General features: G+C 39.6%; 1 protein-coding gene and 1 long non-coding RNA gene across 4 annotated transcripts in view; both read left to right on the top strand.

The window, feature by feature from the left end:
• The first annotated feature begins 343 nt into the window (after window positions 1-343).
• On the top strand, window positions 344-6,386 carry CDKN2C (cyclin dependent kinase inhibitor 2C). Its single transcript, XM_064281943.1, has 3 exons — window positions 344-1,553; window positions 2,018-2,157; window positions 5,604-6,386. Exons 2-3 carry the CDS (start codon window positions 2,029-2,031, stop codon window positions 5,979-5,981), a joined length of 507 nt encoding a protein of 168 aa, XP_064138013.1. The 5' UTR covers window positions 344-1,553; window positions 2,018-2,028; the 3' UTR covers window positions 5,982-6,386.
• Window positions 6,387-9,319: 2,933 nt separating this feature from the next.
• The window catches only part of LOC111751004 (uncharacterized), a 127,643-nt gene continuing 114,374 nt past the window's right edge, over window positions 9,320-22,588 (top strand). Inside the window, exons 1-3 of one of the 3 annotated variants that reach the window (XR_010321391.1) lie at window positions 9,320-10,962; window positions 14,794-14,925; window positions 20,611-20,849. This is a non-coding gene — a long non-coding RNA (uncharacterized LOC111751004). Of the gene's footprint in view, window positions 10,963-14,788; window positions 14,926-20,610; window positions 20,850-22,588 lie in introns of all 3 variants that reach the window. The other 2 variants (XR_010321390.1, XR_010321389.1) reach the window with 2 other exon arrangements.

Below are 22,588 nucleotides of genomic sequence, written 5' to 3' on the forward strand. Positions count from 1 at the left end.
AAAAAACCTCTTCCTCCCCGCCCCCACCCCCGCAGTGCTCGGGGCAGCAGAGGGTTTCGCTTCGCAGACTCCAGCCCGCCCGCCCGCCCGCCCGCCAGCCGGAGGAGGCCAAGCCCGGCTCCGCAGGGCCGAACGCCGCTCCAGCTGGGGCCTGGACGCCGGGCTGGCGGGAGGGAGACAGCGCGAGAGACCGAGGGAGGAGGCGGGGAGCTGGGAGGCGGGAGGAAGGGAGCTTGGGCCTGGGGGGCGGAGCCAGGGAGCCCGCGAGCGAGAGCGCCGCCAGGGCGGAGGGAGGAGCGTGGGCGGCGCCCTGCCTTCCCGCTCCCGCGGCTCAGCAACTCTGCGGAGCGTCCTTAAAACTCTGCCGTTAAAATGGGGGCGGGTTTTTCAACTCAAAAAGCGCTCAATTTTTTTCTTTTCAAAAAAAGCTGATGAGGTCGGAAAAAAGGGAGAAGAAACCGGCACCTTCTCTGCAGCGGCAACAGAAGCAGCAATTGTTTGAGCGAAAAAAGAAACAAGGGAGGGAGGGAAGGAAAAGAGCAGAAAGGGGGACGACGCGCAAGTGCCTGTAGGAGTGAAGGGAGCAAAGACTGGCAATTTGGGGGGGACCAGCTACAAAAGAAACTAACTGTCACTGGGAGCGCTGCTGCTCGGGAGGAAGCAGTGCTGCCCGGCTTGGCTCCAGGGCACAGCTGGCTGCTGGCCGCTACCCTGTTGGCGGCACAGGCTGGGGGCACAGGCCGGGGGACCGCGAGAGGTTGGCGAAGTGGCACGGGACGCCGAAGCGGCTGGGCTCTCGCCGAGAGCGCGGCGGGACTGGCTGCGCCCTGGCGCTGTGGCGACTCTCCACAGTTGGAGCCTAGCTTAAGCTTCCCGGGAACCTTCCGCTCTCTGGAAGCCCCCAGAAAACCGGGAAAGGAAGGAGAAAAGCGGCGGCAGCTCAATGAGTGCCTACAGTAGGAAGCCAGAGCTGCCTCGGTCGTAGGCGGGAAATTACCGCTGGGCTGCCCGGTGCAGCCGCGATGCTGCCACGACCTGCCCCAGTGGTCCGGGCCCCATAGACGCTTCCCCACATCGCTCTCCTTCCGCAGGCTGCCGGGAGTCGGTGGACCGGGTGGAGCCGGCATGAAGGGCTTGCCGGGGGCCCGACGCGCGCCCGGCAGCCTGTGGAGAAGCGCTCCGAGCCCGGCTCCCACGGCCTCTGAGGCTCGGCGGGGCTGCGGCAGCGCGGCGGACCGGCTCCGGAGTCTTCCTGCGCGGCATTAGCCCGCTGCTCGCCCCCGACGCGTCTAAAGGCTCCTCCTGCGAAGCCGAGACCACTGGGGAGTGGTTACGACCTGTAACTTGAGGGCCACGGAACTGTTACCCCCGTTTGCCTTTGGCGATCATCTTTAACCCCCGGGAGCACGTAAGCATCCAGCCACCGCGGCGCTCTCCCTGTAGCGGAGGACTCGGGACTACCCCTTCCGCGCGACGGATGGAGACCGAGCCCCCCGGAGGACCTGCCCCTGCAGTTCTGGCTTACGCAGCTCAAGTCACCACAGTGAACAAGGGTGGGTTATTGCCTTTTCTCCCTTCCCTCCTCCCAGCGTCTTTTCTTCCGCGGTATTTTCTGCCCTGTCTAGTCCTTTAAGTCTCAGCACGTATTCCTCACAGAGATCTGTAGCGAAGGTACGTGACAGCTCTGCCTACATCTTACGTCCAGAGTAATTTACATGGAATGTAAGTGTGTTTGTGTGTCTCTCTGTTGAATCACCAGAATTCTTCATAGGGGTTAAGCTAAAAAGCGAGGAGAGCAGCCCCTCTCCAATGGCTCAGTTTTGCTGAATAATCACGTGTGAATCTAGGGGCGGGCTTTTGGCAGGCAGATCTTACTAGTATTTACTACCAAGCTCTACTCCAGAAGATTAACCATCCCAGTCCTTCTGTCAGTCTCCGATGCCATCATGCAGCCTGGTTAGGAGCAAAAGAAAGGGGAGAAAGAAAAACAACTAATTCATCTTTTCCCGATCGTCAGGACCCTAAAGAATGGCCGAGCCTTGGGGGAACGAGTTGGCGTCCGCAGCTGCCAGGGGGGACCTAGAGCAACTTACTAGTTTGTTGCAAAATAATGTAAACGTCAATGCACAAAATGGATTTGGAAGGACTGCGCTGCAGGTTGGTATCCAGAGAGGTGGGGAAAACAGGTCAATAATGTTGCCTACGTGACCCGGGTTTCTAGAGTGACAGTTTTTAAGCTTGTAGGGGTACAAAATTTTACTGTTTTTAAACCTAGTTGGTTGCCATATTTTATATCTTTAAGTGGATCCAACTCCCCAAAATGACGTACTTTGAACAAGCTCGTCGAATACAATAACATCCTCGATATCAAGTGGGTTCTAGGTTTAGTCTTAATTTTTGGAATGTTTTTGTGACGGTGGGGATTTTAAAGTAGTCATAGCAGCGCCCAGGTTTTTTTTTTTTTTCCAAATAACTCTGTAAACACATTATTGTGATTATTATTTGAAGTAAATACATTGTTATTAGTGGTTTCACGTACTTTGCCCCAATAATTGACTTTAACATTAATTTTATTGACTACTGTCGAGGGTGTTTTTCCTTCAAATGCTTCAAGTTTTGACAAACGACCTCTCCTCGTTTGGAATGGGTGGCCTGGGCACGGGGACAGGATGTACATTTCACAGTTAATGTAATACCATCCTCCCACTCAGGACTGGGGAAGAATAAAAAGTTGAATTTTCTAATCAGAACTCAACTTTAGTGTTTTCGTATCTGCGGTCATGCCAGTGGTATGCTCTAATTTTTAGTAATTAGATTTACAGGCAACAATTGAAACATTTCCAACTATCAAGTATTGTACCTAATAATTTTTTTCCTCCTCTGAATGTTATCATGTAACTTAGCGAAAGGCTTAGAAACAGAAATAAGGCAAAGTAGCCTCAGATAGTTGTTTTTATCAGAGTTCTGACGATATTCTTATGAACTATTCTCATTCGGAAATGCAAGACTTGAAGCTGTTTTTGAAGATTCATTAGGGAGAGGGTTTTTAGAGTGCTTTATTTTAGTTACAAGAATTGGAAATTTAAGCAATAGGAGATATACTATTATAGATGAAGTCCATATAGCGTTTACATTTTAAATCAGAATATACTCACCTTTAAAATTTTTCAGTATTAAGGAACATACGCATAGATAACTAAATTATTTATCTTGTTATTGTGGGTGTATTAATTAGAGAAAGGAATTTTTTTTTTCCTTTTCCACCTAGTAGTTTGGAACGAGTTTGGTGATGATAGCAATGCCACAAATTTAATATACTGAAAAGTTACCTATTGAAAAATCTCAAAAGGTTATATAAATCTCGCAAAGAATGTGTCATTTACCCATGTTTAGAATAAGATCTTACAGTGCTTTTGACGATCAGGAAGACTGGGAGAATAACACTGCAAAAAAAAAATTGACATTTTTAATATAACCCTGCAATCTCATTTATGTTAAACATACTTACCATGATAGTAACACCCACTTACTGTGGCTTAGTCCTAGTACATATAATGAAACACACTGACACACAAACAGGAGTCTGAAGGCTTATTTTCAGTATGTATAATCTGACTCTGAAGTTGTGTCATAACTCAAGAAAGACTTTCTTTCAAAACAATTTCTAATGTCACTGTTATTTTCTATGAAAGATGTCAGATTTCCTCCTATAATTATGTTTATTTAACTACAAAAGCTCTCCCCCTTATCTAGTGTTAAATTTTTCAATGAGGATAATATCAAAGGCCTTAATCGTACATTTGCTTTACAAAAATCCAAGGTGCCTGTCTTATTTTTCCAGTTCGAGGTACTTAAATGAGACTAAATCCTTAAAGACAATTGTGGCCAAAATTAAATTGTGTCAATTTTTATTAACCAAAAAAATATTTCATTGAAGTTCCTGAAAAATAAATTGGGTCATTTTTACACTGCCCCAAAGGAAGGGCTAAAACTCAGCAGTGTTCTATCAACGGGCAAACTTAATATCCTGGCCACCTATATAGTTTGCATTTACAAAATACTATTTGTCTAAATATATATTTTTATATGATTTAATTTGTGATTATTTTTAAATAAACATTTTAAAGAGATAGATCAACTCAGTATGTATTTTCCAATGGATTACAATTTAATTTCATAAACATTTGAGTGTCTACTATGTAACCTATGTATTATAAGTTTACATTATTACAAATATGCTTAAATATAACTGAAACCAGTTAAAATGCTGAAAATGTCTGGCATGTTAATGAGACTATATTTTTTCACAACTAAATTGTATGTATCTTACACTTGCATGCTGTTCTACAAGATATTTTATAACTGTAATGAGGGCCTAACAGGGACCTCTTATTAGAGTGAAATATATCCAAAAATCAGTAGATAAGTCTTTGTGGTGTGAATTATTTGTATGTTAATGGCAAATATTAATTTCACATTCTGATAAAAAAAATGTTGGCAGTTTACAAATAGCTATTCTTAAATGCCTGATAAAAACTGTAGAAGGAAATAAGATGGGATCACCAGTTGATTATTAAATGGGCTCAAACCACTAGACAAAGCTGTCTGTGTCCCAAAATACGTGTTAAACATGTTATTTTCTCTTCTTTTGCTCGCTTGAAAATCAGGAGGCTAGTTAGAATTTTGAGAAACAATAAGTAATATAATAGGATTACTGTTTCAATCTTTCCAAGAACAGTGGCCAAACAGTCATCTCCTATCTAATATAAAGCATATCATGCACGTAGTTTTAGATAAATTGGTATTATAAGAAATGTAGAACACTGTTGCTCTTTTATCAACTTGATAATCAGTAGCACTTTGTAATTTGAAATAAAGGATTCTAAGCACTGAATACACCTACTTGCCAAAATTCAATAACTTGCAAAGAAAAAAATAGGTTTTCTTTTTTTTAATAAACACTTGGAAATTTTGGGCTATATCTGTTTAGGAAAACTAAAAATTAATCATTTAAAAAAGTATCAGGTCTGGATTTTTAATAAATCATTTTTACACTAGATGATGGCTCATTATGTTGAACACTTCTTGGTGGTTTAAAAAGAAATTCACCAGCCTTATTTCTTTTCAATAGCTATTTAGAAAATAAATTTTATTCACATTTAATTTGCCCAAATTAATACCCCAGGCACATTTTATAAACACAAATAAGCAAACAGAAAGAGACTCTCTACTCACTTAAATCCCAAATTCCATTTCTTGTATTTTAATAAATTCATGAAATTACACAAGTCTTCATGGGAGATAGAGAACTGAGTTGTCAATGGGTTTTTTGCAAGTTGCACTAGTTCTACTTTATTGATCATTTTATCCTACTTTTCAGCCATTTAAGATATTCCATCATAAAAGCTCAATTTTTGGAAGTTTTCTTCTACTTTTACCTACTGGAACTTTCTTTCCTGCAACTGAGCCCTTCAAGCTCCATTCTCTGGGTCTTACCCAAACCTGTTTTTACCAAAAATAGATAAATAGGACAGAAAGATATTTAAATTTTTTCTTGTAGCATGAGTAGTTGAAGGATTCTACCGTTTTTACTTCTTTTCTAGGTTATGAAACTTGGAAATCCCGAGATTGCCAGGAGACTACTACTCAGAGGTGCTAATCCCAATTTGAAAGACCGAACTGGTTTCGCTGTCATTCACGATGCGGCCAGAGCAGGTTTCCTGGACACATTACAGACTTTGCTGGAGTTTCAAGCTGATGTTAATATCGAGGATAATGAGGGGAACCTGGCCTTACACTTGGCTGCCAAAGAAGGCCACCTCCCGGTGGTGGAGTTCCTGGTGAAGCACACGGCCAGCAATGTGGGGCATCGGAACCATAAGGGGGACACCGCTTGCGATTTGGCCAGGCTCTACCGGAGGAACGAGGTCGTTAGCCTGATGGAGGAAAACGGGGCGGGGGGAGCTGTGAATCAGCAATGAATGTGGGGAGGGGTGTCCCACGCTGCCTCTACTTTTTCAGTTAATTGATTGGCTGTCCTGCCTATTTTAATAGCAATTGTTAAAATTCAGCTTTGTTGTATTTCAAGCATCTAGTTAAATCTTCTGACACTGCATAAGCAGAAATCTTGCTACAAATTTATGAATATATTTAAACATCTTTTTCACCAGAAAAATGCTGAGTTCTAACATGTAATTGAAAATAGCTTTGGCTTTCTTATGAATATTTTATCTTTCTTTGACTTTTTCCTCGCTTCTCCCTGTGTCACACTTAATAATCAACTTGGATACTTTGTTTTAAAAATGGTTTGTCCTGATGCTCCTTTTGCCTAATTAAAACACTTTTCAAAACAGGACAATGTTTTTCTGTGATTTCCACTCCTCTATAACCCTCTCCATAACACAATTTGCCACTTGCCAAGGAGAACTGTGCTAAAAAGTTCATGATGTTTTAAGTCTTGACATCAGAAAAGCCAAACCAGTTGCAAAATTAGACATAGTCTAATGATGATTCAGTTATTCTTTCTTTTCCCATCCCCCCCCAAAATATTTTACTTGGTGCCCAATATTTCTGCTTAAAAACATGGTAAGCACGGCATATTTTTGAAGCTCAAGCTTGAAATTATTTCAGTGTGAATTTCTTCCAGTGTTCAATTTTCCCTTTTTCTTGAAGTTGAATAGTTAAAGAACAGGTTTCAGAAGCGGAGACCTAAAAATAAATATATTAGCGCTAAAAGCTACTTCTAAAAGAAAATGCAACCTTAAAAGTGCTTCCCATTAGTTTTCAAAAACCACAAAATAGAACAACTGGTTAAATAACACATTCTCTAAAGTTGTACCATAAGTATACTAACTGTAACATTGACTTTTTCTCCCCAAATGTCACAAATGCAAGATCACGGAATGTTTAAGTATTACAATATAATATAGATACTATTTTTTAGGGGATAAAAAGCTCAGCCCGAAAAAAATGTGTAAATTACACATAAGGGTCCTAATTAATTTAGGGGCCATAGTAATAAATATAGAAAGTTTTCCAGTAAGTAAATAGGGCACTCCTACATATACTACTTGATTCCTACAAAACATTTCGGTAAAGGCTTATAAAATATTTCTAGGAACATGTTTAGCTATTTTTTTTTAATTTTGAAGGAAATAGAAATATCAAATTTCCAAGAGGATTTTTCAGCATCTACTACCCACTCTATCATTTTAATTAAAAATTTCACCAAAGGATTTCAATGCAGTTACTATTTATAAATTTATAAATACTTTATTCATCATCTCCCACATGAACAAAGACATTTTATATGAAATTTTCCTCTTTCTGTTTCATAAACTCCCTTTCCTCCCCTCCCCGAAAAGAACAAAATGCTTCAAGGTTTATTGAAGGACATGGTTCTAATATATGCATAACAAGACTGGAATGGTTTCAGGCAAGTAGTTTTCAATAATTTAGTTTCCACAATAGTATAAAATAATATAGGAGGAAAATTTAATCCTTTTCATTTTACCCTAAAATTCACCTTCTCTAAACTCAGTGCAATAAAGTTCAACTTCTGCCACCTCCCACCACACGTCACTAAGTAAGTTTATTTTTTACAGCAACATGAAACTGCATTTAAGATACTTATTTTAAAGTTTAGAACAAAGTAGAATTTGAGATGATTTTGAAGGAAAACGTGCTGTCATTTGGATTTTTAAAAACCGAGTCAATATACAAAATACACTGCTTCAGTAAGCTGAATATTTTCAAAACAAAAGGTCATTACTGAAAATAATAAAAACAATTCTTCTTAAACGTCGCAACTATGAAGACGGAAGTCTGAATTTAAAGTCAGTATCCACCATGTCTCAGCATTTACTTTATTTCATAATGTAAGATTGCCCTTTAGAGATTTCATTTATAAAGACCTAGGGCATTCATAGTTTGGGTAGGGCGTTCATAAAGCTCAAGAGAAGTGGTACTTCTTCAGCTGCTTTGTTCTCAGGTGGTCGGAGCACAATACAGAGAAAGGGGGCTCTATCTCACCTCACCAACCTAAAATTTGCGAGGCATCAACATCGCCACACTGCTCTGGCTCTTCGCAGGAAATAGCTTTGCTAATCTAAGTATTTTAGAAATGAGTTATGTGGTCCCCTCTAGGAAATATGAAAAGACATTATTCAGCCCTTCAAAACCTCGACAATATTCAGTAAGATTCTTGAATATACCGAAATGTATAGGATAGGAGAAACCTTGCGGCTGAGTTTAATAAGGGTCTAAGTTGCAGCGAACTGAGGTGGGAAGGGGTCTGAATTTATCCAGATGCAGGGGGTAGGGGACCATGTTCTAATTAGTAGAGTGACCAGAGACTCGAAGGAAGACGTTGTAGAAAGGATGGACACAAGGCAGAGATGCGCTCTCAAATTCAGCTCTTCACTGGGTCCGCATCCACCTCGAGAAACTCAGGCTCTGCCTTTGCCGGGGTAAACTGTATCCAGGCTTACACCTTGGGGGGGGTGGGGGACACGGGGTACTAACAGGACCTTAATCCACGTTCTGGTCCCGAACCACTAAGCAAAGTGCATTTTACCTAATTTCAGTAGTGAATTAATAGTCTTCTGATAAACATTACGCATCTCGCTCTGGTGTGATGAGCTCGTGTACACACACATCACCCTGGGCGACTTATTTATAAGTAGATAAGAATTCTGTCCTGGGAAAGCAATTCACTTGGTAATATTCTAAATTTCTTATCACGTTAATTAAACGAACGTTGTGGAATCCGTGGCCCGGGGCTTGTTTCGAAATCTCAGCTCTCAAAAGGGTGCTTACGGCTTCTGCCGGGGGTAGATGTAATGGTACACGAGAGCTGGAAGCCACAGGGCTGGAGCGAGAAAGGCTAGTGCCCGCAGCTTTCCTGACTGCCCTAAGCAACCTTCATCAAAAAGCTAGGGGGGAAAGTCCCTGTTTTGGGCTCTTGGGACTGTTTTGCTTTTTCACGGCAGTTCCATGAAAACAGATTCAGGGTGGGAGCTAGAGAGAGGCAGGAGACAAGCTTACCGCCTGAGACCCAGGGTAAAGCTCTGCCCATAGCCAACCCAAGCCCTCTACCGAGGGGCTGCGAAGACATCCTTTCTGTCCCTTCGAAACTCTTTCTCCAGATTCCAACCCTAGTCCCCGGCTCCCCCGTGAGGAAGCAGGAGCCCAGAGCTCCCTCAGGGCGCGCAGAAAAGCCCAGGGTGGGGGTGGGGGAGTTTCAAAACCGTTAGCTCGTGTTTTTTTTTTTTTTTTTTTCCTTCCTCGCTATGGTTTCTTTTCTTTTCTCTTCCTGTCCAAATATTTCAAATTTCCGCGCCTTAAATAACAGTCTCCTTTTATTTAGTTAGTTTCCTCGGCAGGTTTGGCCGCCCGCTTGTCTCTGCCCCCCAGTGGGCCCGGGGCGCCTTGGTGTTGCCTGCGGCCCCCGCGCGCAGCCCCCGGCCCAGCCTTCGCCGCACCGAGCGCGCTCGCCGGAGCCACAGCCCCCTCCTGCCGCGACCTCGCCTGACCCGGTTCTCCGGTCACCCGGAGCCGACTAAGGCCGCCCCCCGCCCAGACGCCTGACTGCTTCCCAGCTCAACTTCCCTCCCCGGACTTTGGAGCGTCTTCTGCTTTGGGGTTTGGATCCTGGTCTCCCTGGAGCGGCGGAAGGGCCGCTGCGATAGGAAAGCAGCAGAGCAGGCCAGTGGCCAGAGCCTGCCCCAGCCCCCACCCCTCGGGTAACTTTGGAGGCGCCCTCGGAGTGAGTGTGTGCACGGCCGCGCCAGCCGGCTGGGGCGAGCGGGCGCACGGCGCAACGGACTGGAGGCGAGAGCTGGGGGCGGGGAGGGGAGAGGGCCCCGGCGCCTCCCCGCCGCCACCGCAGCGCCCAGGGGGCTGCGGGCTACCCCGGCGGCCAGGTCCCCCCGGCCTTAGCCCTCAGGCAGCAGTCCCCGAGGAGGCGGCAGCCATCCTACTGGATGGTTCCGGCGACCTGTGCCTGGGGACTGGGGCCGGAGGGCGGTGTGGAAGCTGGAACAGAAGGGCTGGTAGGCGCCTAGCTCTTTGCAGAGGTGAGCTGGCGGCGGGACGCGGCGGGACGGCTAGAGCAACTCCGTGTCCAATGTCAATGCCAACACTCCCTCCCCCTCCCCCATGACAGCTGAGGACAGCCGGGCTCTGAGCCTTGCGTCCAACTGCGAGGACGAAAATGCCTCTCTGGCTTTTCAGCCCCTTAGACTATTAGGGGAAATTGCCCTATGGTGTTACCCCCCTGCTCCCCCCATAAATTGCTAGACATTTCAGCACGTTCATTCGGAAGGACCCTCAGTCTGAAACACCCAAAATTGCAGGCCTGCCAGGGCCTTGGGTGGGGCTGGGGTGCGCAAAACACCTAGAAGTGTTCTTCTTGTTTTTCAATCCGGAATAAAAACCAAAACCAAAACCCACTGCCGTCGAGTCGATTGCGACTCATAGCGACCCTAGGACAGAGTAGAACTGCCCCATAGGGTTTCCCAGGCTGTAATCTTTTCGGCAGCAGACTGCCACATCTTTCTCCCGCGGAGCGGCTGGTGGGTTCAACCACCGACCTTTCGGTTAGCAGTCGAGCGCTTAACCCCTGCGCCACCAGGGCTCCTCAATCTGGAATAGGTCGGAAAATCGAGAATGGATCTTCATCAATGCCTCAAAAGAATAAAGACTCCTCAGATCTGGATATTGACTTGGCAAATTAAGGTTCCAGTGAAATGTTTTGCCATCTGCCATAGAAACATTGTGCGAGCTTCAGGTGTCGGATGTGGGTTTGGAATTTTAGCCCTCAAAGACATTAAATAACAGCATGGTAACACACCGGGCAAGTGAGCAAAGGTTATCCTTCCTACCACAGCACCTGCAAAAGCACAAGTGGAACTCACATATTTTGCTTCCTGAGTTCTGAAATGGCTTCTGAACCATCCAGAGGTACCACCACATGTGGGGAGGTGGACGGAGGAGGGAGGGAGGAGTGTTTCTACACTTTTTAAAGCTACACAGAGATAACATTTTAATTGTTGCACCTTACCTCCCTCTCCCCCAACCCCCATCCTCACTGGTCAAGGAAGAATTTTAGTGTAGGCCAATTCAATACTTCTATATACAAGCCTTTTCTCTGCACACTCGCACCCTTACCAAAAAAGAAAAAAAGAAAAACCCACACAGAGTCAGCCAAAAATATCAGCTCTTTTGGGGAGGAAGTAAAAAACCACCAATCCTTATCCAACTACACGTCATTTCTTTTGAACACTAAGAGGAAATCCTACAAATAATTAATGCAATGAAAGAAAAAATAATTTACCAGAACTTCAAATGCATTTAATTCGTTCAATTAAATTGATATTAACCATCTTTTAACATGAAACTGATGTTTTAATTTCTGGAATTGATAGGCCAAAAGTTCAAAATTCTCCCTTGAAATGTTTGGAGACAGGTTTCAGCTTTTCTTTATATTTCATCAGCACAATAGTTACTTAGAAAAAAATTTGACATTTTGTCTTGACCATATAAAGCAGTATCATGCTGACTTTAATTTTATTTTAGTTATATGTCTTAGTTTCTCAGATAAATTGCACGAATAGTGAAGTTCACATATAAAGCAAAATTGTTAGCATCTTTTAGTGTTGAATTTTTAGTTTAGAAATGCAACCAAATTATTTTACAAACATATTAAAATATAGTCCACTCCCTCGTTCCTCCTAACAGTTTACACAACTTGCTGGTAAAATGTCTTCCCTGAGTTTAAAACTTACACCTTGGAAACATGATTTCCTAAGATAAAAAATAACTCACTGGTCTTTAGGAATAATTATTCTATAATTTGGCTAACATAACAGTATTCCTTTTTCTTACATTTTGTAACTATTGTAAAAAAACCATTTGGGCCCAAATAGTTCTTGTTCTATAGTTTTCTCCTTCAGATATTTTAACTAAAAAGTAAAAAAAAAAGAAGTAACTGTGCTCAAAGATGGAGCAGCATTCTGAGGTCCATTCTGCTAATTCAAACCCATCAGACTGAAGCTGCATAGACCATTTGAAAATGAACATGTATTTCTTCTTGGTAAAAGTTTTGAACAGATCTAAATGAAGGTTAGCATTTGAAGGCCTAGAATAATTAATTCAAAAATCAGGAGTAATATAGTTTTGTGATGTTTCAAGATAAAACAAAAAGCTGATTTTTAAAAGAATGAAAAGGATCAAATTATTAAATTAAGCACCATTTGATGATGATTAAAACACTATTCCTTATCTCAACATTCGAATAAGCAATTGTGTACACTACGATATGATTTTTAATTGTAAAAGATAATATGTAATAATCACTAAGAGATGTAAAAGTAATCTATCATTCCACACTCTTTTTCAATGTGAAGTAAAACAATTTAAAGCATAATAGTTTAATAAAATATTTCACTATTGTATTACCTACAGTTTTGGCTGTCCCTCACTTTTTTTTTTTTTTTTTTACTTTTTCTATTTTTTTAGTCTCCACATTTTAGGTGATGAACAAAAGTAGCATGTAGAAAGATGTTTGTTTCCAAGTCTCTTTTATTTCTTCTTCCTCAGCCATCTAGCTCTCTCCTCACTAACATTACTTGAACTTTAAAAATCATATTTAGTGATGCTAAAAAGTAGCTTGTATCCCCAATAGTTTAAATTTATCATAGCCCTATGAATGAAAAAAGGTACAACCTATATTTTATTTAAAATAAGTGGAAAAAGAATGTGAACATTAGGTTTTAACAATTGTGCATTTATGTTTGGAACACAAATTAGTTGCGATGTTTTAAAATATTAAATGTTTTGACATATGCTAACATTTTCAATATAAAACTGAGATCTAGAACACATTAAGTTTAAATTCTTCATGAAGTAATTTAATGTATTTTAATTTACCATATTAAAATAAGGCTAATTGTTTTAACTAATAAAAAGTTCAATCGTTATCATTTATAGAAAAATATTAAAAGAGGACTATGGTATTAAATATGAAGCAACTTTTTTTTTTTAAGTAAATCACTGCTACTGGTAAATTATATATTTTAATGGTATGTTTATTATTCCATACTTATATTTTGCACTTGGCACATGGACCAAAGTTTTCTATGTTTCTCCATAAGCACATAGTTGGTATGAAGCAGGTAATAAAAATAACACTTTTTGGTCCTATCCTATGTGAGTATATTTATGTGTGTGTGCATGTTTAGATATTTCTTCTTAAAGTACAACACTGAGCTGGTAGATGTTTTGAATAAATACTGCCAATTCACTTCACATTTCCCTTTTTTAAATATTAAATTATGATCTACTATAGAAATAGAAATGATAATTTTCAAGGTATAGGTAAGATCATTTTCATTAATGATCCAGGAAAGGATACAAAGTAAAACCTTAGAACTTAAATTACTGATGCAAGTTCTAGCTCTACCTAAGTTGTTTCAAATTCTTATCATGGGGCAAATATATATAAAAGCCATTTACTACCCACAGTTAATGTAATAATCTGATTTCAAATATTAGAAATAGAATTGTGATAGTGACAAGAGGAAGAATTGATATTTTAATTGTTTTAGATAGCCAAGCCTGCAGTTTAATTGAGTATTAATTACTTGATGGGCTATTTGCTAAATAATCCAAAAGCAAGGACAAAACAAAACCAGCAAAAGATATTTCTCAAATAATTCAAAAGCAGGACAAATAAAACAAAACACAAATTATTATATCACAATAGGAAATATAAACAAATTAATTTTCTTGTTATGGTTAATTTTCCAATTTCCAGTGAGCTTTTCTACCATTTTCACTTGGATAATGATTTTCAAACACATAGCTAGAAGAAAACCAATTACTATTTAATCATATGTATAAATTACACATATAATACATTTTATTTACATACAACAGATACATATTCTATCTAAAAATAAGTCCAGCATCAATCAGAAAGGATGAGTGGATACATTTTGTTCTACCGACTAGACTGAGGGGCTGTTCAGTGTGAAGCTGGTGTAAGACCATGTGGGAGCGAGCACTGAAATGACTGAATGTTGGCTAATTCACTCAAGAGTAATCAAAATGGCTCTGGGCTAGTATAAATTGCCTAGAGTTGTTTGTATATACCATGTTTCCTACTGGAGAAGCAAATAGTTTTATACTAGGGCAGTTAAAAGAAGGAATATGTATTTTTTTGAGTCCAGAGGGGCATCACAGATATCATAGAGAAGGAATATTAATTTAGCAATAATAGAGAATTGTGCACAATAACATCAGCTGAAAATCAATGATTCCTTTCAATTTCTTTATAAAAAGGGCTTAGTTATCATGTTTTAAAATTTAAAATGTACAATTCTTCAAATATATGACTATTATCTATAAAAACACAACACATATTAACTTATTAATATTCTAATTTTTTAAATTTCCACAAAGTACTCCAAAATACTTTTTAGTTCATCAGATCCTATTAAAAAATTGTGTGTCATCCACTAAAATTAGCAAATAAAGTTTTCATCTTACCAACATAAAAGAATGTTAAAGACCAGTGCTTTCTAGGGAAAATATTGTCTTGTATTACCAGGACCTGGGAATTTTTAGTAACATTTTTGTCATCTATGAAGAAAGACATTATATTTAGAATAAATGTAAGATTAACACACACAGTAACGTAATATTCTTATCATTGTTTGGAGTTTAAATATATAGAATTTAAACAACAGAACTGTATATGGCCAATGTGACATTTCTGTTTACTCAGCACAGAATAGACTGAGGAGAAATCAGATCGAAGCATCAGACATAAAATTCAAGCTACAGAGCAACAATGATCTTAAATCAACCAAGAGAAGAATTGTCTCACATGAAAATCCTCTATTAATTTGTGAAAAAGGAGTGGTAAGAAAAAATATTTAAATACCTTTCTATTAGATTGAAAGATTACTGGTCTCTTATTCAATATTGTAGGAGATACAAGAAGTCTCTATTTAGGAAGTGTGATAGTAATGGTCTGAGAGGATTCTGTGAGCATATTTTAATGTAGTTATGTGTGTTAGCATATAAAAAGTGCTCAGTAAAATCTTGCTGAATTTTATCATCATCTAGTAGGTTATTAATTCATGTACACAAAGAGAATATGAGGTGCTTTGATACATGTCTTTTCTATTTGGTACTTTTAAAAGTATTCATTCAACAAATATTTATTGACTACCTACTATGTGCCAGTATTCCTCTAAGCAGTAAGGATATAGTGGTAAACAAGGTATGTGAAGTCCCTGCTCTCACAGGGCTGACATTTTAGTGAGAGGAGAGAGAAAATAAACCTGTAATCAAGCAAGTTAATAAGTCAATGTTTATCTTGTATCTGTATTATCTAGTTTAATATTCATAATCACTCCTGGGTTGGGTTTTATTATCTCATTGTACAAATCTAGAAACTCCGATTTTTTAGTAAAACTTGCCCATAGTCACAAGCTAGTAATTTGTAGCATAAGGATACAAACCTGTGTTTTCTTCTAGTGTACTATGGCCAGATGGGAAATTACCACAAATCAGTCAGCTCAATAATCACATATTAAGGACCCACCATTATGGTCACTTAATAGGTTCACAACCTTGGGACTAATTTTGTCTGAGGCTTTCCACATCTGTAAAATGGGGATAATAATTCCTAATTTGCCATGTTATTGTAAATAATAAATGAAACATATGTAAAGTTCCTGGTACTCAGTAAGCCTTTAATAAGTGGCAGCTATTACTATGAGAAGTACAAAGTAACCCCAAATCCATCCTTGCCTGGAGGAATTTAAAAACCATTTGGGTAGATAAAGTTTATATATGATTTGTATATACTACTAGGAGGTAAGCAAAGTATAAGCAAGTGCTTGGTAGTGTGTGGTGTAGATGGCACCCAAAGTAGGCTTATTAGGGAAAATCTAATTAGAAGGCTAATGACTTGAATTTAAATATCCTACAGTGAAAAACTTCCCTTAGTGAGAAGAAAAAGGAAAAACCTAAAAATAACTTTTTCCAGTTCTATTTGTGGAAGTTGTCAATATGTAACAAATATTTGAGATGAACAATGGAAAGTGACCACATGGTAAAACATATTACAAAAAGCACAGATAAGCTGGTATTTTAAAAAAGCATCTTTCATTGTGTGGTGAGAAGAGTTACTTTATGTGGCCTTTTGCCTTGGTTCTTTGGAAAAACAGCTTGAGAGATTTTCCCCTAAGCCCTGAGGAGTTACTTTTGCCCTGGTTTTCTACCCCAGAGGGTTTGTTACTTTTGTCCAGGCTGATTGGCTTTTCCTGGGCAAGCTCTAAATAACTGGATGGTTTGATAGGTTTTGTCTGGACCTGGGCTGCAGCCTGCCCTGTGATTGGTCTATTTTACACACCTTTCAGAGATTGGTCAATATACTATAAGCTATACAAATGAAGTGACTATAGACTATGCAAAAGAAGTTACTTTGGGCCACGGAGGAGATTGGTCAGTTTGTGGCCCTGCTGGGAGGGCCATGCTTTGACACGGGCAACGAGTTTGCTTATATATACAGCCAAGCCCACAAAGATTTAAGGAGAAATGAAGGAGAAAAGGCAAGAGAGGCAAAAGAGAAAAGTAGCAGAGAGAAGGAGGTGAGGAACCTCCTAAAAGAGCTGTAACACTGAAGAGAGCAAGAAGCCTGAAAGTGTCCCTACTGCAGAGCCAGCAGTGACAGGCCTGGAAGGGGCCCTGCAACAGAGTCAGGGGTGACTGCAGACACCTGTTGCTAGGAATGCAGCTAAGAGAGCTGAAGGAAACTGCCACACCGGCTCTGAGCTGGGTCAGTAAGCAGTAGAGAGGCTGATATCAGGGAGGCCAAAGGCAGAGAGGCTTGCATTGCTGAGAGGGGGTGTGCATGGCCAAAAGGAGGCCTGTCTTGAGGGGGCTGAGAGGAGGCCTGCATGGCTGAGAGGGGGTGTGCATGGCAGAGAGAAGGGCCTGCTTGCTTGCACAGCTGAGGGGAGAAAGCTATCCTGCACTGAAGAAGGGAGGGATGTGCTCTCCACTTCCTGGGAGCCTTCCGGACTTTGCCTACATGCTTCCTGATTGTGATCCCAAGTTGTAATCTGTTGATTTTGACCCTGAATTGTACTCGGTTACTTCCTTAATAAACCACTTAGCTGTAAGTATGGTCTGTGAGTTCTGTGTGGCCATTGCAATGAATTATCAAACCCAGCAGAGAAGTAGAGAGTGCTGTGGGGAGGACAGCTCATGTCAGGATGATAAAAAGGTTGGAGAATGGAGGTATGTCTGATCTCCGCTTCATAGGAATCACTTTTGTGCTGATGGTGACTCTTTCTCCTCCTCCTGAAGTTAAAGGATTTTGGGTGCTACTAGAAGTTTACACATTGTTTTGGAATAAGTGAAAATAACCTATCTGATTCAATTAGGGATAGAAATTAGTTAGGAGGTTTGTAATCATTACATAATGGGATCCATAATAAGTAGTCGGTATAGGATAGTAAAGGAGACCTGATGACACAGTGATTAAGTGTTTGGCTCCTAACTGAAAGATTGGTGGTTTGAACTCACCAGCCACTCTGTGGCAGAAAGATGTGACAGTCTGTTTCCATGAAGATTTACAGCCTGGGGAATCCTATGGGGCAGTTGTACTCTGTCCTATAGAGTTGCTATAAATCAGAATCTACTTGAAGGCAACGGGTTTGGTTTTTATGGGAGAGCAAATGGTATTAGGGCCAAATATACCTTACTTTATTTCTAACTCTGGCACTTGCTAGGTATGTCACCTTGGAATAGGCACTTAATCTTTCTGACCCCCACTTCCCTCATTTGTAAAATCAGTATATTGATATTTACTTTATAGGATTGTAATAATTAGGAACCACCACCCGTCTGTCAGCTTGTCGAACTGTGGTGGCTTGAATGTTGCTATGATGCTGGAAGCTATGCTGCTGGGTCACCTATGGTTTCAAAGGAGCTTCCAGACTAAGACAGACTAGGAAGAAAGGCCTGGTAATCTACTTCTGAAAGTTAGCCAATGAAAGCCTTATGAATCACAACAGAATATTGTCCTATATAGTGCTGGAAGATAAGCCCTAGGTTGCAAAGAACTACGCAGTAGCTATGATGGACTCAAACATGCCAATAATTGTGAAGATGGTAAAGAACCACTCAGTGTTTCCATCTAATACATAAGGTCACTGTGAGTTGGAGCCGAATGGACAGCAACTAACAACAACAATAATTAGGAATAATGTTTATTAATAAGTCATCTCACGCTTTATACGGGAAACTGGGAAGGCCATAAATCAGCAGGTTTCCTGAGACTTAGACCTAGTTATGTTAGTCAGAAGAAAAGAGAATCCCTTAAGTGACCATGACCCCACAAAACACTGATGTTTGTGGATTTAAAAAAAAAAATTTTTTTAAATCATCACTCCACACAACTTTAAAGGAGCCCTGGTGGTACAGTGGTTAAGTGCTCGGCTGCTAACCAAAAGGTTGGTGGTTCGAACCCGCCAGCAGCTCTGTGGGAGAAAGATGTGGCAGTCTGTTTCCATAACGATTTACAGTCTTGGAAACCCTATGGGGCGGTTCTACCCTGTCCTGTGGGGTTGCTATGAGTTGGAATCTACTTGACATCAGTGGGGTCAAGCAACTTTACAAACCCACAATATATGCACGTGACGAATATACAAGTACATTCAGCTCTATCACCACATTTATTAAATACTTATTATGTGTACAGAGGAAACCCCGGTGGCTTAGTGGTTAAGAGTTCAACCGCTAACCAAAAGGTTGGCAATTTGAATCCACCAAGCTGTCTTTGGAAACCCTGTGGGGCAGTTCTGCTCTGTCCTATAGGGTCGCTATGAGTTGGAATCCACTCAACTGCAATGGGTTAGGTTTTTTTTTTACACGTAGAGAGTCCCTACGTACTGCAAATGGTTAATGCCCTCAGCTGCTAACCAAAATGCTGGAAGTTTGAATCCACCCACAGTCATGGTGGAAGAATGGCTGGTGATCTACTTCCAAAAAATCAGCCATTGAAAACCCTATGGAGCACTGTTCTACTCTGACACACATAGGGTCACCATGAGTTGAAATCTACTTAAGGGCAACTGGTGGTGTATCATGTGTGGTGGCATTGTTCTATGCAAACCCTCAAGGAACTAATAATTTAGTGAGAGAAACAAAACATCACATAGTATGATACATGTTCTAACAGAACATAATATAGTGCACGATGAAGGCATAAAAAAAAAAAATAAATTTGACTTGGAAAGTGATAATAAGTACCTGAGAGAAACCGAATTCTATTTTCAGAAATAAAGTTACTCTGAAGAGTCAAGTGGACCCCCTGGGTAGCATAAATGCTTAAGTACTTGGCTGCTAACCAAAAGATTGGCAGCTTGAGTCCACCCAGAAGCGCCTCCAAAAAAAAAACCCTAGCGATGGAGTCATCATGAGTTGGAATTGACTCGGCCGCGAATGGCGGTGGTAGTGAGAAGAGTCAAGTAGGCTTCTATTTCCAACAAAATGGAAGACTAATTCACCTGAAAAATCTCAAAACAAAACAACTAAAGTTGTCAAATAAAATATTTTTAAAAATATATTTTGGAAGGCAGAGTTTTACTAGTAAGAAGGTAAGGGGTATCTATACAACCCATCATGGGGATGGTGCAGGACCCAGCAGAGTTTAGTTCCACAGTGTGTGGGGTTGTCATGAGTGGGAGGGTGAGCACTTCACAGCAGCTGACAAAAATAATACTAAATCTTGAAATCAAATAATGTGAGTCTTCCAACTTTTTCTTTTCAAAATTGTATTTGTTATTTTAGGTCCTTTGCTTTTCTATATACATTTTAGAATTTTAGGATTAGCATGTCGAATTCTCAAAAAAAAAAAAAAAGACTAGAATTATGTTTCTTTTGATCAATTTGAGGAAAACCAGTATCTCAACAATTCTGAGTCTTCTGGCTTTGAACACCTCTCCGTCTTTCTATGTCTAAAATTTCTCATTGATATTTTGTCACTTTCAGCACAGAAATCTTGTGTATTTTTATTAGACATAAGTATTTCCATTTTTGATGCTATTTTAATTTCCAATTGTTCAGTGCTAGCATATACAAATAAAGAGCCCCTGGGTGGCACAAGGAAACCCTGGTGGCGTGGTGGTTAAGAGGTATGGCTGGTAACCAAAAGGCTGGCAGTTTGAATCCACCAGGTGCTCCTTGGAGACCGTATGAGGCTGTTCTACTCTGTCCTACAGCATCGCTATGAGTCAGAATTGACTCGATGGCAATGGGTTTTTGTTCTGGGTGGCACAAGTTTGTTTTCAGCTACTAACCTAAAGGCTGGCAGTTCAAACTCACCCAGTGGCACCACAGAAGAAAAGTCTGGCCAACTGCTTCCATAAAGATTACAGCCAAGAAAACTCTATGGAGCAGTTCTACTCTGAAACATATGGGGTCACCGTGAGTCAGAATCAACTCTACAGCAATGGGTTTTTATACTGACATTATATCCCACAGACTTGTAAACTCACTAATTAGTTCTAATTTCTTTCTTTTTTGTAGATTCTCTGGAAGTTTCAACATAGACAACCATAGTAAAAAAAAAGCTTTATTTTTTCCCCTTTCCAATTGTGTGCTTTTTATTTTTTTCTTTTTTGCCGTACTACACTTGCTATGTCTCCCAGTACAATGTTGAGTGATGAGAGTGGACATCCTTGCCTTATTCACGATCTTAGGAGATAAGCACTCAATCTTTCACCGTAATGATAGCCGTATGTTTTTCATAGCTGCCCTTTATCAAGGTAAGGAAGTTTACTTCTATTCCTAGTATGCTGGGAAGTTTTTGTTTGTTTATTTGTTTTGAAATCATAAATGAATGTGGAATTCTGTCAAATGTTTTTTCTGCTTTAATTGAAGTATACTTGGTTTTTCTGTTTTAGTCTGTTGATCAGGTGAATTACACTGATTAAAAATTTTTTTTTTTTTTTATTGAATTAACCTGGCATTCCTGGGAGGAACTTCTTTTAGTAATGATGTTTTATATTGCTGGATTAAACTTGCTAATACTTTATTAAATATTTTTATTTTATGAGTGAAATTGTTTTTATTTTCTTTTCTTCTAATACCTTTTCTGGTTTTGGGGTCAGAGCAATGCTGACCTCATACAATGAGAGTTGGGAAGTGTTCTCTCCTCTTTTACTTTCTAAAAGAGTTTGTGTAGAATTGGTATTGTAACTCCCTTAAATGTTTGGTAGGATTCTCCAGTGAAACCCTTTGAGTCTGGAGGGTTTTTTTTGTGTGTATGTGTGTGGGAAGGTTTCTAATCTACAAATTCAAATTTTAAAATAGATATAGGGCTATTCAGGTTTTCTCTTTCTATTTTAGTAAGCATTGGTAGTTTGTGTCTTTCAAGGAATTTGTCCATTTCACTTACATTGTTAAATTTGTTGATACAACATTGGTCCTAATATTGCCTTATTATCCTTTTTAATGTCTATAGTATCTGTAGTGAGGTCCCTTTTATAATCCTAATATTGGCAATTTATATCTTCTCTCCCATTTATGTATATATGTGTGTATGCATGCATATATATATATTTTTAATTTATCAATTATATTGATTTTTTCAAAGAACCAGCTTTTAGTTTATTTGATTTTTCTCTATTGTTTTTCTGTTTTCAATTTTACTGATTTCTGCCCTTACCTTTATTATTTCATTCTTTCTGCTGGCTTTGGGTTTAATTTGATCTTAGTTTCTTAAGGTGAAAGCTAATATTAAATTGATCCAAGACATTTCTTGCTTTCTAAAAGAAGCAGTTACTGCCTCAACTTCCCTTCTAAGTACTGCTTTAGCTGCATCCCACATATTCTAGTGTGTTGTAATTTCATTTTTAGTCAATTAAAATATTTCTAATTTCCTTTGAGACTTCCTCTTTGGTCCCTGGGTTATTTCCACTGTTGTAAAAAACAAACAAACAAACAAACAAAACTTTGTATTATTTCACTTGAAATCAAACATATTGGTCATATCAACAAATATAAATGGCCTTGATTAACCTATTAAAAGAAAAAGATTTTAGATTTTAGTACAAAGCAAATCTTGAGCTATGTTTTATTAAAGAGACATACCTAAAATTAAGTGAGTCAGAAAAGCTAAAAATAAAGGATGGACAAAGATATACCAGGCAAATGCAAACAATAAGAAAGCAAGGTTTGTGATTCTAATATTAGACAAGTAGAATTCATTCCAAAAAAACATTAAATGAGAAAAGAAGACTTTATATTTCTAAAAATTAAAATTGAAGATATAGCAGTTATGAATTATAAGAGCCTAATTATTTTTTTTAATACCACAGCAACTACCTTCATACGTTAGCAACTATAAGAAATGAAACAAGAAATAGACAAAAACACACTAATAGTATGACTCTATAACATACCTTTCTTCATCTAATACACGTCAGTTACAAAGAACGATGTAAGAATATAAAGACCTAAACCATGTAATAAATGGCAGATCTAATGCATATATCAAACTTTA

Source organism: Loxodonta africana, chromosome 3, assembly GCF_030014295.1.
Source record: "Loxodonta africana isolate mLoxAfr1 chromosome 3, mLoxAfr1.hap2, whole genome shotgun sequence".
Lineage (NCBI taxonomy): Eukaryota > Metazoa > Chordata > Mammalia > Proboscidea > Elephantidae > Loxodonta > Loxodonta africana.

Bases quoted from the DNA above. Each gene is read 5' to 3' on its own strand.
- CDKN2C (XM_064281943.1), top strand. From the start codon at position 2,029: ATGGCCGAGCCTTGGGGGAACGAGTTGGCGTCCGCAGCTGCCAGGGGG. The intron at 2,158-5,603 runs GTTGGTATCCAG...CTTCTTTTCTAG, and splicing joins TTGGAAGGACTGCGCTGCAG to GTTATGAAACTTGGAAATCC.